This window comes from Aethina tumida, chromosome 2, assembly GCF_024364675.1.
Source record: "Aethina tumida isolate Nest 87 chromosome 2, icAetTumi1.1, whole genome shotgun sequence".
NCBI lineage: Eukaryota > Metazoa > Arthropoda > Insecta > Coleoptera > Nitidulidae > Aethina > Aethina tumida.
Genome location: NC_065436.1, coordinates 32,418,838 through 32,436,601, shown reverse-complemented (window position 1 = coordinate 32,436,601; position 17,764 = coordinate 32,418,838). Strand labels below are relative to the sequence as shown.

Here is a 17,764-nt window from a genome sequence, read left to right as displayed (position 1 = left end):
TTCCTCGTCTAGGTCGTTTGGTTCTTAAAATTTTAATATTCCTTCAGCTCAGAAGCACCCGACGGTAATTAAAATTTTCGTTGAACTCCTAGTTCCACCACCAAATATTAAAGTTTCCCTTTAATTCACAGTGCGCAAAGAAACACACCCCCTGAAAATAAAAAAACGGAAGCAGCAGAAGTCGAGAGAGAATTTCTTTCCGCCGGTTCCATCCCCGGCACATATTAATGACATTCAAATTCCGTGATCCCCATTTTACGTACGCCACAAATTATGTTTCAATTCTTTATTTTCTCGATATTTTTTTTATTGTGCATACGAGGGGCGAATAACGATGCCCGTATCGTGGATCGCCACAAAGAGTTATGATTGATAAGGTACTCAGTAACGGAATCGTAATAAATTCCATTCTTTTCGACCCCTTCGTATAAACGATAAGGTTGCTGCGCGCATGACGACGTTATGCTCCGTGAATTGTTTCGTTTCGAATTGGAACGAACGAGAGATGCACGAATAAGAAAACATGCGCCGAGAACACAATGGCATTAGTATTATGTATTTTCCCATCCAGTTAAAATATGCTCAGAGATGATACAAATGTGGATTTTATTTTCTTTTACGGCAGCTTTGTTCTCTTTTAGTAAGTAAGGAAAATATTTCGAATGCGGGATGAAAATCAAACGTCTAAACGACAGCGATCGTGGCAATGGGAAAACTTTGTGAAAAATCTCTAATTAGTTTTGAAAGCCTTATTGAATTAAAACGTAACAATTATCGGTCACGCAAATTATTAATACGTTAATTGTTTACAGAAACAGGCCGCGTTCCGCGTTAGTAATTAATTTATTAGAAAAACGAATCGTGGAATCGCTAATTAAGGACGGAACATCGACTTGGAAACTGTTCAGTGCAATAGCCGCAAGTGGGAAATGTGTGTCAAAGTAATTAGATTAACTTCAAAGGTTTGACTGTAGTTCACAATTGCAGTTATTTTTACACAAAATCAACAACGGCCGTAAAAATAAACTTGTTTTGTTTTATATGATGGTTGCATTACATCAGTTGAGTGATTACATGTTGTACAAACAAGCCGTCCCTTGGAAATTTTATGTATAAAACGTCAGTTAAATAAACTCTAATAAAGAGAGTTCAGCCAAGTAGTGAAATAGACAGATATGTTGTGTTGGGTTAAGGTCTGGACTCCGAGCTGACCAGGCCAAATTATTAATACCAACTCCAGATAATTTTGGACAACATAGGCTGTATGTGGTCGTGTATTATCCTGCATTAGTAAAAAAGTTGGAAATATAAGAGGGAAATGTGGCACGCCATGTTTTTGTAGTATGTGCAAAATGTAATGCTCAGCATTAAGGTTCCCATTATTATGTTATGTGCTGTTAAAGAAATGCGTCCCCACACCATAATTGAGCCTCCACCATTTAAGGAGTTTACGAAGTTACATTGGGCATATCTTTCATTTGGCCGATGAAATCTAGATTCATCTGTAAACAGAACTTGTTCCCAATCCACTTCTACCCAATTGACGTGTTCTCTAGCAAAATTTACCCGGGCTCTGCAATGATCCACAGTTAAGGTCGAGCCTCGAGTGGGAACATGGGGTTGCAAATTATCTTCCCTAAGTTGTTGTCGTGTTTCAATAAATATTCGAACCCCTTCTTCCTTTTCTAACTCATACTGTAAATTTCCTGTAGTCACAAACTGTTTTCTCAAAGTCAAAAGAATCAGAAAACGTTCTTGAGCAGGAGTTGTAACATACGGGTGGATGTATAAGACACCACAAACCTTTCGGCTATTCTGTGGTAACTCCAACCTTCTTCTACTAAAACAACTGCTTGGGCACATTTATTGCGAGTTACGTATTAACATTTACCGAAAATTAAGAAGAAAATGGGGATGATAAATGAGTTCTAACGAAACGGTGTCCTGCGGAGGTGGTTTACCCTGTTGTACTAATTTACTAGAAATGTTAATACAAACAATGTACCATTTACTTAAATAGAAAAAATTATTTATAAAATTATAGGTGGTGTGTTAATTTCTTGGAACAGTGTATTTTTAATATACCATTTCCAGATTTGATTAAATTTAGAATTATGCTTTAGAAATGGTTAAAACAAGCCACATTCCTCCATAAAAATCGTACACATTTTTAAACTTTTACATTATACATAATAATTCTTAATAAAACCATCTATCTATAAATTGTCAGTTAAATAACCTGAAAAAATAAAGTTCAATAGAGTACCGAAGTGGACAATAAGAAACACGCCCATTTTGGTGCGCATTAGCTTTATGCGCATGTTATATCAATTTATGTCACTTGTATATCTAATTAAATTGAGTATAAAGCTTTAGAAACTGTTAACACAAATCACATCTCTCGGGCAGTCCCGCTCCACAAGCCAGTGGTGGCGGGAGGCCGACGGATCAACTGCAAGCCCAATCCTCACCCAGGGAGGTTCTAGGACCTTCCTCAGATTGGGCTTGTTCTTCCGGGAACCAGTTGACAGGGGGCTGGCATCTTTGTCAGTCCCGTCTTCTGGTTCAACTTCACCCGTGTATGTATATACACGCCCTTTCCCCCATATGTGCTAGCACATATGGTTTCCAATTGGTTATGATCTCCGGATCGGTGCCCGGAGGGGGGTTTACACTTTCCCCTCTCTGTCCCCAAAAAAAAAAAAAAAATAACCGAATATTATCTCTCGGGCAGTACCGCTCCACAAGCCAGTGGTGGCGGGAAGCCAACGGATCAACTGCAAGCCCAATCCTCACCCAGGGAGGTTCTAGGACCTTCCTCAGATTGGGCTTGTTCTTCCGGGAACCAGTTGACAGGGGGCTGGCATCTTTGTCAGTCCCGTCTTCTGGTTCAACTTCACCCGTGTATGTATATACACGCCCTTTCCCCCATATGTGCTAGCACATATGGTTTCCAATTGGTTATGATCTCCGGATCGGTGCCCGGAGGGGGGTTTACACTTTATTAGTTATAATTGGACCCACATCCTTTTAATTATAGAGTCAACTGTTTGTGGCGTTAGAAAACGGTTGAAAAGCATCGAAAAATGTTCAATTAAACTTCTAGATTGTAATCCTGCTGTGCATTACGAACTAATTTATTTAACTGTACTGCGACCTTATTTTCACTAATTATATCGCATGTGTTAAATGCACAATCGGCAATAATGCACCGTGAAGCTGAAATTTGGGTGGAAAAAATTCCATTTCCTTTCCACATCTTACAAGCAATTAATTTTTTAAATTATTGACTTGAATTTTATTACTATGGTCATTAGCAGGTGGATTGTTTCCGAAACCCAGCCATAAAAACCGTAATTTGAAATATGATTTAGATTTATGGCTCAATAAAGTGCGCTCTATTTATAGGGTTTTAGGGGCGGGAATAACAATGTGATCACATAACTAGAGACAACAACAAAAAAACAAGACAATAAAATCCACTTTGCTTATATTTAGATGAAATAAAATCGTTCGAATATCTCCTCCGTCCCGAAAAACGAGAAATACCGACTGAAAGTATGTTCGAAAAGTTGCGGTTAAAGAATTTAACAATTTAGCTTTCGTTGGCCGGTTGCGCGGTTCGAATGAAATTAAATTAACATGTAGCGATTTCGAGTTGTCGGTTTTTGTTCTTGTTCTTTTACAATGTTTGTTGAATCGACAAGTGCGCTGAAAGGTGTAGGTCAAACGTGCCGCCGATACACAACATTCACCGGAGTCACTGACTTTTACTTTTTCGATAACGCTCGACGGTTTTAATTTATTTTTTGTTTTAATCGAATGCCCTCAAACAATAGACAGAAAAAGAGCTTTACTGTTCTAAACTAGATTCAAAATGCAATAGAGGAAACGTAATTGATTTACGTTGGAAAAAATTAAATGAAAACTAAAATGTGTCACACTCCATAACGGGTTTGGTCAAACTGGTCATATCTGCAGAGTCAAATAACTGTCGTGGTATTTTATTTAGAACCTCGATGATCTAACTTTCTATATGTTTTAAAATATGGATGATTTATTTTGTTTTCACTTTTATTGGTTGATATACCTAGTAGAAATAATTAATTGAATGGGTGTTCAAATTGAGATGTTTCCTATTTGCATATTTTTAATATAACTTGTTATATAGTTGATAATTAGCTGAGATATAATGAGTTAAATATTATACAAATCTCATTATTTATTGTTATTTTGTTATGGTTTTGCTATACAAGGTGATTCTCCTAATTTACTCAATTGAATTTTATAAGGAACAGAAAAAGGTTTTCTTTTGAACTTGATTTTTATAATTTATTTTTGATTAAATTTCCACCCGGTATATTTCATATATTATATATTATATTTTTGGGTTATAATTTTTTTTCCAAAAATTTTTTGAGAGGGTTAAATTAACTAAAATATCTATAAAGTTACCAATTTTAATTCTATAAAATTCATTTTTGGCATACACCCCATATATGGTATCTCAAATTTTATACATGATGTTATTTATGTTCAAATATGTTCCTCTTAAAACATCAATTACTTTGTTATTTTTAATGGAACATCATAAATGTTTTAACATACACAACAACATTCAACTGGTTATTAAAAAACCTTTCGATTTTGTTTGATTTGTTATTTATTATATGTAGAATTTAAAAATCTAAAAATATACAGTTCTATGAAATTTTGTTCAAAATAAAATAGAAAAGTAGTTTTAAGTCAAGCTATAATTGTTATAAAAATTTCAAATTAATATCTTTCTCCGTTCTCCACAAACGTCTAATGAATATGTCAGATGAATCAAGTTAAGTTTCAATAAACGTATTAGCAGTATACATTTTAACATATGATACTATATATGGATTGTTAATATAACTAAGTCGATTATTAGTATATACTATAACATATACTATAAATATATTTAATATAAAATATTTAATATGTTTAATTAAAAATTAAATTATAAGAATTAAATTAAAAAACTAGAAAATTATAATAAAATTGTTTTTAAATATACACTCAAAATTAATTTATATTGTCAATAAAATACGCATATATATTTTGTTAATATAAAATCTTAATTAACATATTTCCCAATTAAAATTTTAATAATAAGTGCAATACTGATAAATATATTATATTAGGTATATAATAATAATATAAAATATACAAATGTTTATAATATTCAAGGTTTAATTTGCGTAATGTACTAAAAATTAATAGTTATATAAGTTTTAAATTAAATACTCGTAGTTTTATTTATTTATTACTATTAAAATTAGTTTTTGTATTATAAGTTTATTACTTTGCTAAATTATGTTTTATTAAATAGTAATAAAATATTTTTTATATAAAAATATGTTGATTACTTTTATTAATAGTTGCTTATTACTAAACAAAATTGTAATTTAATACCATGGTTATCTTTAAGAATCATTAATCATTCATATAAAAAGAATAAAAAATCTAGAAATAATTAAGACATTCAAGGATTATTTTATAAAATGTGCCAAAAATTACAGGATGTAAATCACTGCGTGCAACCTTAAAAATCACATTAAAACCGGCATTAACTCTATAATTAATAGACAATAATTAACGTAGGTCTTTAAAATAATTGTTATTGGTCGGAAAACACCCATTTATCTTATAATTATTCCAAAATTACTAAATCGAAAGGCGCACGTATTTTTGATAAATCACACGACGTATCATTGAATCCTGCTGTTAGATAAATACGAGTTTAAACTTCCCAAGGTTAGTTCAGATCTAACACCAATAATAATTATTGACTTCATTAACTAGATAACCGATTATTTTTAACTAAATAACTACAGAATTCCAATAAAAGGTCATTGTAACTTAAATTCTCTATAATTTTAAAATAGATACTTGTTTGTTTATATTATTAACATACAAAACACTTTTGATTCTGTTAAACGTCCAGAGTAATTGTGGTAGATTTATTGTAGCACTTTCGAATAATTAATACATACAAATTAGATTCTCCGCGGGAACGACCGTAGGTGGTAAATAATGGTCTTTTCAACTTAAAATATGAATCATGTTAGAAATTTTGTAGCAAACGGCTTTCAGAAAAAGAGACTGAGGGCTCTTAATTATTACCTCGTAAACACCATAATTCAATAACTTCAATATGCTAAGAAAGGACAGGGACTAAAAAAATACCGGTACAAGTTCCAAACTTGTATCTATAACTTTCACAGCAACTGAAACCTTGTTAGGTTCTTTGTGGGGCCAAAGAAAAAAAGACGCCAAGGATGCCGAACGATTATCTACCAACAATAGTTCATTTGAATGCGACCATAAACAAAGTGGAGGTTTCGAATTTAGACGAAAACCGTGTGGCCCATTCTCAGGATTAGCCCCGCACACTCAACGCTCGAGCGGACAGAACAATCATAAATTAAATTAATTTAGGAACCGCGAAAGACCGGCCAGAAGAATTTCAATTTTAGTCAAACATTCTTTTCACCGCGCTCTCGAGTGCCATTACGCAATTATTTAAATTAAAATTGCACCGAACGAACTTAAATGTTTCAAGTTTCGCAGCCGCATTCCGAAAGGTTAAGCTCGAAACTAGTTAGATAAACTGCGTCGGTATTTGCGAATTGCTTCTTTTTATTAAAATTAAATTTTATAAAGTCGCGCATTAGGTCGGCCAACGTAGACAGTTTAGAAATTTATTTAAACGCTTCGTACTCAAAACTACGTGTGTGTTGGTATTTAATGCGGCGCAAAAATGCAATGGCAAAAATGTTTTTCCAACTTTATATTCGTAGGCGACTTATACTTTTATTATTTCGCTTTGACGATTTCGATTCGCGTTTTATGCGGTGTTGCTGCTGAAATTTATAAACTCAAGGACGTGCTTATTATCCCGGAGTAAATCACCCTAATCTACATATGTAGATATGACCTTTAGAAATCACATTAAACATCTGACCATGGGAGGCGCACATCTCACACCAATTAATTAGCAAAATAATTAAGACTACACGTGTATCCAATAATAACCCAACATGAACAAAATCGATTTCATATCCAGTGGTGGCCAGAGAAATAGGACACAATTTAAATCTTGTACGATATTACATAAAACGATTTAATTCAAAATTTGTACAGAAAGTATATTTTTTTTTACTTTTTTGTTACATGTCTTAAAAACGACAGAGATGTAGTCATCATTATTATAGCATCTTTTTAAAATGTAAAATAATTTGGTTATATCATTTTTATTTAAAGTCAACTATTAAAATAATATTAATTTATTAATTTTGTTTCATAATTTATTTTTAAAACTACTATATTCTTATTCTATAAAACGTTTCATACACTGTGAAGCACGCACTACACCAATAATAATTTATTATTAATAATATTTTTTGAAAACGAGAAATTAAACGTATACATACTTTGTATATTTGTTTATAATTGTTACAAAAAATTTTAAAAAATTGTTTTTCTAAAAAATTATTACAAAAATTTAATGTTTATAAAAAATATGGGATATTTCCACCTCTACTACGAATGACAACTTACATCTAGATTTGAATTTCATTTTGGTCTAAATTCTCCCCAATTTCGAGTAAAAGACGCTCGACATCGTCTAAGTTACTAGGATGGTCCCTTAAACCGTTCCTAAGGATGTCCTAGATATGTTCTTCGGCAAGATAATTTCAGACAACAACACACTGAAAGGGGCATATGGCACGATATGTTCTTCTAAAATGTCCAAATGTAACGCTCATCATTAAGGTTCCTGTTATTTATCACCACCAAATCGGTACGTGTTGTTAAAGAAATGCCTCCCCACATCATAGTTGAGCCCTCATCAAATAAGGTGATATTAATGAAGTTACATTGAGCATATATTATTTTATTTGACCGTCGAAACACACTAACGCGTCTACCGCATGTGTTCAGGCAAAATCCAAATTATCTTCCCTAAGTCGTTGTCGAATAGTTTCAATAGTTATTCCAACCCCCTTCTACGTTTTCTAACTGGGACTATAAACTTCTTTTTTAGTCACAAACGGTTGTCTCAATGTTAAATGTCTCAAAAACGATCTTGAGCAGGAGTTGTGGCACGATTTCTACTCTGATCTGGTCTTCTAGAATGGTTACCAGTCTCCATGTACCGTTGTAACATACTGGAAATGAATGTATGGGATGCACCAAACCTTTCGGCTATTGAGCAGTAACTCCAACCTTCTCCCACTAAAACATCCGTTTGTACACACTCATCGCGAGTTAAATTTCTAGATTGCCATTGCATATTGACAATTAGCGAAGATTAAAAAGAAAATGGTGATGATAAATGAGTTGTAACAAAACAGCGTTCTGCAGCGATAATTTAACCTGATGAACTAATTTACCAGAATCGTTATATTTCAAATAACAAAAAAACTAAACACCTTTTAAAAACGTTTACACACTTTTTAAAAGTCATATACGAGGGAGTTTCAAAGTTAAGACAACAGTGTATATATAACAGTATATATTAATATACTTAAATATAAAAATTAATTTCTCCAGAATTCTCCTGATTACTTTGGAACGATAAATCCAAAATTGTAGATTCTTACTTGAGAAAACTCCAGCAAATTTGAAAATTTCATTTGGGATTCGTAAGTGGAGGTTTTTGGAAAAATTCCACATACATTTTGTGTAATTCAAATATAAAAAAACGTGGTAGAAGGAAGTAAAATCAAAACTTCAAGTCCTTCAATTGGTGTTTATTTCAATTGTATTCTACGAGATCTCTCGAAATCAATTGTCGAATTGATCAGCCCACGTTCCTAATTAATGGATTGTTTTCACTTAATGATCGGTTTTAACCTTGCAGTACCAGAAGTGGATCCATAATTCGCACTTGTTCGTTAAACGGGAATGGAATTTTCGATGGCCCAAGGCTGATCTAAGACAAACAAAAAATTAATCATAATCGAAACGATTTATCGACTTTTTTATTTCAGCCGCACTTATTTATAATTGCTTTCAGATATAATTATCGAGAATTTAGGTGCTTTTAAGGTGTGGATTTTTCATTTGAACGGTGAAAACGCACGACCGACCTTGTACGAATTAAATAAAACGCACGAGATGGAGCAAGTCGGTTGCATAAAAATGTATTAAGCCGATTTTGTCGCAAGTCAAAGACATTAACGCCTTAATTAGATTGTCCGAGAACCGCACGTTAAATCAGAATGTCACTTTCATTAAACGATCTAAACATGTGAAAGTCACCGCTGATTATTATTTAGGTAAATCGGCTGTTTTAAATTCGGTTTCGTTTTCTATGCTCGCCGCGATTGTTGACTTTTCACCTCAGTGTGGATTATGATTTATTCACGTTCGCTGCAGTAAATGTCAGGATGAAATATGCCGGCGAATCAAAACCGGAAATTTTCGACGGCTCATTTGGGTTTTTTGGATGGTGATTTTACGCTAAAATCTTTATACTGGTTTTTTTTCTTACCCAATCCATATCATTAACAACATTGGATAACACTTTTTACTTTTTGTGTTGTATCTTGTTTCATAATTTGATAGTGATCGAAGATAACTAATCCGGGATGGCATTTCTCACCTGCTCGTTAATTAAAATGCTACGGGTCAAATTTCTATCTAATTATTATTATTGATTGCTCCGAGATCGACAGTCAAATCTAATTAAGCAAATATTGCGTTGGGAATTTGGTTATAGAATGCAATTGATACACTTTTTCTTAATTTTATTGATATAAAAGTGAAAACACGAAATTATCTTGTATCATTAAGAAATTCTAATATAATGATGAATATCCTATCCATCATTCCCACCATATAATTAACAACAACTAATCCGTTTTTTCCTTGTACAATGGTGAAAATAGTCCACTTTTCTAGATTTCGATTTATTTGTTCCAATTCTTTGTACATTGTAAGAAAAAAAATAAATTGTTACCCAAAAACACTGTAAATAAAAACCACAAAATAGAAATATTCACGGTCCACGCAAACATCACTATTGGATTTTGCGGTCGTCATTGTGTTAGATTGATCCGAAAATAATTGCCATCAATGTGTTGGTGCATTCACATTCTCACAGATGCATAAAGACTTTGCGGTCAAACGTGTGTACCGTTTTTATTAATCTCTGTATTATCTGCGGAATCATGGGATGTCCCAAATTGGTCGAATTTTACTGTTAGGTGTGTCCAGAGATTAATATGTTGATTTTGACCATTTCTAAAATATTTACACAAACAGACAAAAATTAAATAAATAATATATATGAAATATAATAAAAACTGTATAATTTATCTAGAAATTTTCAGATTTTTGGTCTGTAATTTATATTCTACCATATATAGTTCAAAGGCAACAATATTAAATATCTCGAAATTTACCAAAATTATTGTTATATCAATAGAGATAATTTAACATGTTAAAGATAATACATTTTTCGAAAGCCTGAGCCGACATTTTAAAGTATCCATTTGCAATAAAAATGTTGAAAATTTTATCTCAAAAGGAAATATATTTTTTGTAAATAAGTTTCTTTCATTTTTCCATGTCGTTAAAAGAAAACAATATAAAGTACCTCAAAATTTATCAGAAAAATCGTTACATCTTAACAAAAAATAATTGAAAATATCACAAATTATATACTTTTGAACATTTTAAAGGCAACTTAATTTACTATTTCCATTTTAAATATAATAAAAAATTGAGCAAATTATCTGGAAATATTCAGATTTTTGTTTAAGAATAGTAATTCTTTCATATATATACCTCAAAGATAACAATATTAAATATCACTAAATTTACCAAAATTCTTGTTATATCACTATAATTTAACATCTCAAAGATTATATATTTTTGAAAAGCCTGAGTGTTTTCGATTTTAAAGTGTAACTTCCATTTGAAATAAGTATTCCATATATTGTTCTAAGAAAACAACAACAACAATAAGTACCTCGTAATTTAACAGAGATATCGTTATACCTTAATTTAAGATAATTGAAAATATCACACATTATATATTTTTGAAAATTCTAATTTTGAAATAAAAAGTTGAACATATCTCAAAATTTTGGGAAGATATTTTTTTAGCTAAGTAATTTATATTCTTCTGGTGCAAAGATGGAAGACAATATTAAATACAATGGCAATATTATATATTATAAATTGTATATATTTGGGAAAGCTATTTTTTTATAAATAATAATAAATTTATAATAAAAAAGTTTTAATATCTCGACTTCTTATTTTAAAAGCAAACTAGATTATGATTTTTATTTAAAATACAAAAGTTGAAAATATTATCTCGGAATTCATAATTCTTTCAAATTACAAATATCTCGAATCTCGAGTTAGTTTGGCCTTGAAATAAAAAAAAGATACATATATTATCTTTATTTTAAGAAAATATAGTTCCTAATTAATAGTTATTACACTCTTCGAAATCTGACAGTCAGATGACGTAGATATTTCAGAAATGGTCAGAGATCTCAAAAACGATTTGCGACCATCCACGTTTTAAATAAGTAGTCACACACCACGAAGTCAGTTTTTTTCTATTTGGTTTAGGATTCTTGTAGATTCGTGTCTATAATAAGTAACTTTTTCCTAAAAAAATGCTCCAGTTGAAAAATCTAGATTGATTTTTGACCTTCTTTCCGCCCATCGCATCCGCCGCGGACATTTTTTGACTCCCCGAAAACCGACCGGTCGCCGATGACCCAGAAATAGTTCCCCGTGAAAGCATATCATTACACCCAATTATTCGAAAACGCCAGACCCGCCGATTAATCGACGCGTCGCTGCGAAAAAAGTGTCATAAATCGTATCGAAAAATACGTCGGCCGGGTGGGAAAAAATAGACGAAGTCGGGCACACAGTGAGAGCCCGGCAAAAGATTGAAAGTGGTCATACCACTCCGTCTCTCGCGGACTCGTGTCTCCTCCGTGCCGGGGACATGAAAGTTTTTCAAACGAATCGCCTCGTACGCGCGCAAGATCGTAAAAGAACAAAAGTGTTTTTTACCGTTTACACTGGCCAATAAATACGTTCGATTTGTGTTTTAACGGGCGTTTGATGTGCCGTTTTGTTTATTGTTTTTTCTTCCTCCCCTGTGTGCGTACTGTCCCGTTTTAAGTTTCGGATATTTTTCGTTTTTAGGCCCGTTTAAAGAGGTAATTTGCATTTTTTTTATGTCGGCGTGCGGTTGCTTTATCACGAATTTATCGAGTCCTTTTTATCTGGTCTCTTCTACAAATTCTCGCTTCTGCATTTTAATTTACACATAAAAAAAAGTCGTGTAAAATCACGACCTCGGAAAAACGTTCGGTTGCCAATAAAATTTCTGACCCGTCTAATGTTACAATAAATTAGTATTCAAAACTTTCGACGATTTTTTTGTTCGAAATTAAGCAATTTTTTGGTTTGTGCCGCTGCCTTCAAGCCAAATGTCTCGTTTCGCTCGTGACTTGTTAAGTGGTTAAATTTACATATTTTATTCGTTTTTTTTTTATTTTACATTTTCCTCCATAACCTTCCTTGGTTCCTTTTTTATGCCATAGTCACGACTATAATTGAGGTCTTCATCGCTTCGTTCATTTAAAACCTGAGGGATAATCGGAATTATTAGATTGTCAAGAAAGTTTCTTAGTGATGAATATTCGGTCAAATTTTTCAATGTGTTGATGTGAGATGATATACAGTTTTAAAGCACGTGTTTCGCTATATCTAAACATGTAAGCTCATTTTTATTTGAAATCATTTGGTCATTTATTCAGGGATTTGAATAAATTATGGGTTAAAAGCAAATTCGTACAATTTTCTTATCCCAGATCAATCAAGGACAAAGGGAGACCAAATGTGCTCTCAACATCAACAATGCGTTTGGTTGAGAAACCAGTAACATATGTACAGTACGATGTTGGTACCAAAAATTCCGCAGCAGGGACGAGAGCCTTGAAGATGATGGGCACAGATGATGCAGATAATAAATAATTGGAGGCCTTAATTGAAACCTATTCACGCTTCACTGTTCGACAGCTTGCTGCTAAATTAAATGTAACGTATACTATCACTTCCAACCACCTGAAACTGATTGGAAAGGCCAAAAACCTTAACAAATGGGTGCCACAGCAACGAAAATCACAGAAATCGCCTTTATGAAGTATCGTTTAGTGGCCTTTTACGTCTCCTGGATGAGCTGGTTCTCAATTGGATTGTGACTGGTGTTGAAAAGTGGATACTAAACTGATCGAAAAAAGTTAACCAGAATAGAATTGTAGAATTGTAATAAAAGATATAAATATCAATAAGAAATTAAGCCAAAAGCATACTTCTTATCAGGTCATCCAGATGATTTTGCATCTGTTGCATAAGTATCACTGGTCATGCTACGGTCGCAAATATAGAGTTCTGTTCCACCTCCTGGAAAAATACCACCCCATACCACCTTGGTATGCGTGAACTTTCTGCATTATCAAGGAGTAAATCCACATCCATAATATGGACTCTTTGACTCGAAAGCCTCCAGACTCGGCTTTCATTTATAAATATTACAGTATTCCACTCTTCATGCCATAATTCTCTTTCCTTAGACCAAGCTAATTTCGCTGGACGATGGGCAGGCTGAAACGATAGTCGCCTTTTGGGTATAATGCCTTGGGGATATATAACGTCCAGGTTATGTCCGAAAAATGTGCAGTTTTTTATTGGGTCTGATGATGTTTAATATCTGCCTCTAGATGTAACAGAATCAAATATTTAAATACCGATTGAAACCCGTCTTATATTTTTTATTTTTACATTTCTATACACAAATAATAAACATATAAAGGGCGTATAAAAATGTATGATTAAATTTATAATTTGGTTGATATATGTTAAGATTAATAAAGTTTTGTTTAAGCTGAAATTTGTATATTTTATTTTAAGGTTGATGAAAAACAAAAAACTATCTTGACAACCTAATATTAAAACCGTAAAAGCCTTTTGTATGAACGGCACAACAATTCCCGGTGTTAAAACCGGCGTGAATAAAACAGGCTAAATAGATCTGTATTAAATGTTATCGTAAGCCTCTGGAGTGTCCACTCGTGTCCGGGAGCTACTCGCGCTCCAACGCCTTCAACGTTTCTATAGAAAATAATCTCTGTTTACAAGAGACATTCCGCTACGTACTGGAAGGATAAAGACTACGATTTAAGCATGTCCGACACGGTCAAACAAAGTGCTTTATACCATACCTAATCCTCTTAGAGGTTCCTCATATAATTAATTGTACGCCCGGTTGATTAGGGTTCGTTCTTTTGGCTTAACCAAATTAACAAGGCTTTTTCCTCTCCCCCCAACTTTTAACATTTCCTTCCTCTATTAGTAGGCAATGCAAATTGACATGATCAATATTTTGTTGCAGAATCGACCCCGGCCAAGTGGAGTGCAGCCAACGGAACGACTCAATTTTAATTCCAACAGTTAAAATCGTCCCAATTAAATAAAAAATACACGGTGCATGTGTTCGGCCAGGCATCCACACGCGTCCGTGAACTGTTATGAATATTACAAAAGTGAGTGCGCCGAATTAATTTGAAACCCGAAAACGTCAGGATCAGATAGGCGCAATGGAGACCGAGGAGCTCATCAAACTTGTAGACGGCATTTACAAGGTAAGCGTTTCGGTTTCGATGAACAACGGGTTCGCAAATCGTCGATGTTGTAATCCGTAATGGGTGTTACATCTGATGCTCGGGGTGCTTTGAAGTAATCATGTTACATTTGACGACGTTCATTGATTGTCTAGACGTAATTCGTCTTCGCGGATCGATCGCACACACACTTTCAGACGGTACGACGCGTTCGGATATTAATAAAATTACGTGAAAAAATTGCTTTTAACGATCGAGAGGTTCGAGATCCCATCGCTTTAAATTGCTGGGATGATGGCTAATTTAAAAGTCGTAAATATTGTTTCCAGCAAAAAACGTCGATTTATTAAATCAAATTTTATAAGACAACATATTTTGTTTTGTAACTCATTTTTATTACTTGTTCGACTTCAGGAGGAATTTCTGAAGGGTGAATTATATTGACGAGTATATTTGAACTTGTCAATAAAGAATAAGAATTTTATTGTTTGATATTAAATTATGATTTTCAGCAAACCCAGAAATAAATATAAAGAATAAAATATTAATTAATGAATCACGTTTATTTATTATTTTACTGAACAAATAATTTTAATTTTATTTAAAATTTGTTACATTTATGACATATTGTAAAAACTATCACAAAATTATAAGTTAAAATTAAAATAAATGTTCCTGACAAATATCTGAAAATATTGGATACTGATTTTACACACTAATGGTCACAATTAATCATTAATTGGATTGGATTATAACCTAGTTTTAAGATAATTAGTTTTATACATTGTAATTTGAATTTTAACTATATCCAACTGTTTGACGTATGTAAACTTTTTGTAACTAACACTAATAAATTACTTAGTTATGTACTTACTTACTTAAGTCATTGTCTTACATTCTGAGATATTTCTGACATTTTATTCTATGATTTATATAATCAGGAAGAGTAAACTCATCATAATACATTTTTGACAATTTATTCCTTGATTTACATGAGGGGTAAGAATAAACTCATCATAAAAACGTAATTTTGATGAGTTTCTCAATTTTTTGAATGTTTTTGACATTTTATTTTATGATTTATATGATCAGGAAGGACAAATTCATCAAAAAAATGCAGAAAATAATTAAAAAAAAATAGTATAAATGAACTAAAAAGTATTTGCCAATTTTTGGACAGATTCAGATAATTACAAAATTACAAAAATTTATCAAAATTATAAAAAATATTAAAAAATTACAAATAATACAAAAAAATTATTTAATATTTGTTCATTTTTAGAAAAATTTATTTTGGAAATTATTGAATTTTATAGAAAATTAAAAAACTTTTTTAATTTTAGTGCAAAAGTAGTGAAAAAGTGATATTTTTAAATCATCTAAGAAATTCGAATTTTTAATAAAATGCTTCACTAATTTATGTTATTAAGGAACATTTAATTTTTTCAAAAAATTTTAAAAAATAAATATTTTTTTTTAAATTTGATAGAAATAATAAACGAGAGTAAAAATTGATCAATTAAAAAATACAATTATCCGAATCATTATAAAATTAAATAAAAAATAATAAAATTAGCAAATTTTTTACCGGAATATATTTCATTAGAATTTTGTGTTCTTAAGTCAGTATCTGATAGTATGAAGTATTTTTGATGTTTCATTCTATAATTTACTTTACTGAATAGGGGAATCAAATTAATTAGAGAATTATGATATTGAATTTTGCCAAAGATTTATTAATATGCTATATTTTTTGTAAAATATAAAAGATACGATATTTTGTGTGTTTTCATCTGAAATGAAAAAATATAATAAAATTGATTGAACTAACAAAACTGGAACACTTGTTAAAATCATGCAAATTTTACTTTCAATTTAAATTTGGAAAGCCTCGATTGCAATACTTTCGCCTTTACTAAAATTGAAACAGGCACAATTTACTATTGACCAATAATTCCATATAACTAGCCATCCCATTGTTTAAATCCTAATCAGCTTAAGACACACCGATTAAGATACCGAATCTCGATTCACGAATATTCCCACCTTTTACAGACACAAGGCAAATTACCATGAAAATATGCACGTTTTCTATTTCAGTCCACACCGTCATGACACGACAAAAAGGAAACTCTCCTGTGATGAATGACAGGCTCCATAAAAACATTTAAAGTAAAGCAAGTGCTTAAATACGCGGTCTAGGCACTTAACTAAGAATAAATGCTCGAAACACCTGTTCGGACAACTTACACAGTCATTGTGCTAATGAACGAAATTAATTTTTCACGCGACATTAACATCAAGTGAAATTATTCTAAAAAGCACGAAAAAAAAATGAAGGGGTCCATTCTTTCTGTTCCATTGCACAATACGAGTGAGCAAAAAGGTTTTAATTTACGACGGTGGAAAGCCGCCGTTCGATGGTAAAACGCCCCGACCAATTACTTGTCCCATAATTGTGGCCATATATCTTGCAATTAAGTCCTGAATTACAAGAATTATTCTAATTGGAGGCTCCGGTGCATTAACGCAAACAATTTCGATTTCGAATAGCCGACATTCCAGGAAGAATGGGGCGTAACCACTTAGATCGGCGATTCCGCGACAACGTTCAAAAAGCAATGACGGAACGCGTCGAGGTATCAGGAACCGCGCGGAAAAACGTCCGAACACAATTAGCCCGCCAAGGTTATGCGCAATGCCAAGATCTCTTCGCTCCTGCAACAAAACCGACAGAAACGTGCGTACTTGAATAAACATGATTTCATCCGATGCAAACAATTAAACTTTATCTCTTACATTGTAAGAGGCGAAAGAAGACGTGGATTACTCAGCGTAACAGTTTTTTTCCCTAAACAACCGTCGACTTTAACTGCCCGTACTGAAAGGCTCGTAAACGCGGTTCATGTTAAAATTTCTTGTGTACATAACCATTATCTACAACTATCGACCTCGTTTTCTTTTTAAAAATTTTTTGTGCGGCTGAAACTTTGATGGCCGGTAATAAAACTGGAAAGCCAATCTTCAGACCGAACATCCACTTCTCATTCCAATGTTATCTTAACGTC

The 17,764-nt window shown here is 32.5% G+C and overlaps 1 protein-coding gene across 2 annotated transcripts in view; it reads left to right on the top strand.

Annotated features, from left to right (window-relative positions):
* Positions 1-17,764, top strand: part of LOC109603102 (GATA zinc finger domain-containing protein 14) — a 137,576-nt gene that overhangs the window by 32,285 nt on the left and 87,527 nt on the right. The window contains exons 1-2 of one of the 2 annotated variants that reach the window (XM_020019554.2): positions 12,213-12,230; positions 14,468-14,717. In XM_020019554.2, the coding sequence (XP_019875113.2) occupies positions 14,673-14,717 (45 nt within the window). In that variant the 5' untranslated portion in view covers positions 12,213-12,230; positions 14,468-14,672. Of the gene's footprint in view, positions 1-12,212; positions 12,231-14,467; positions 14,718-17,764 lie in introns of those variants that run through there. The other variant, XM_049963935.1, reaches the window with a different exon arrangement.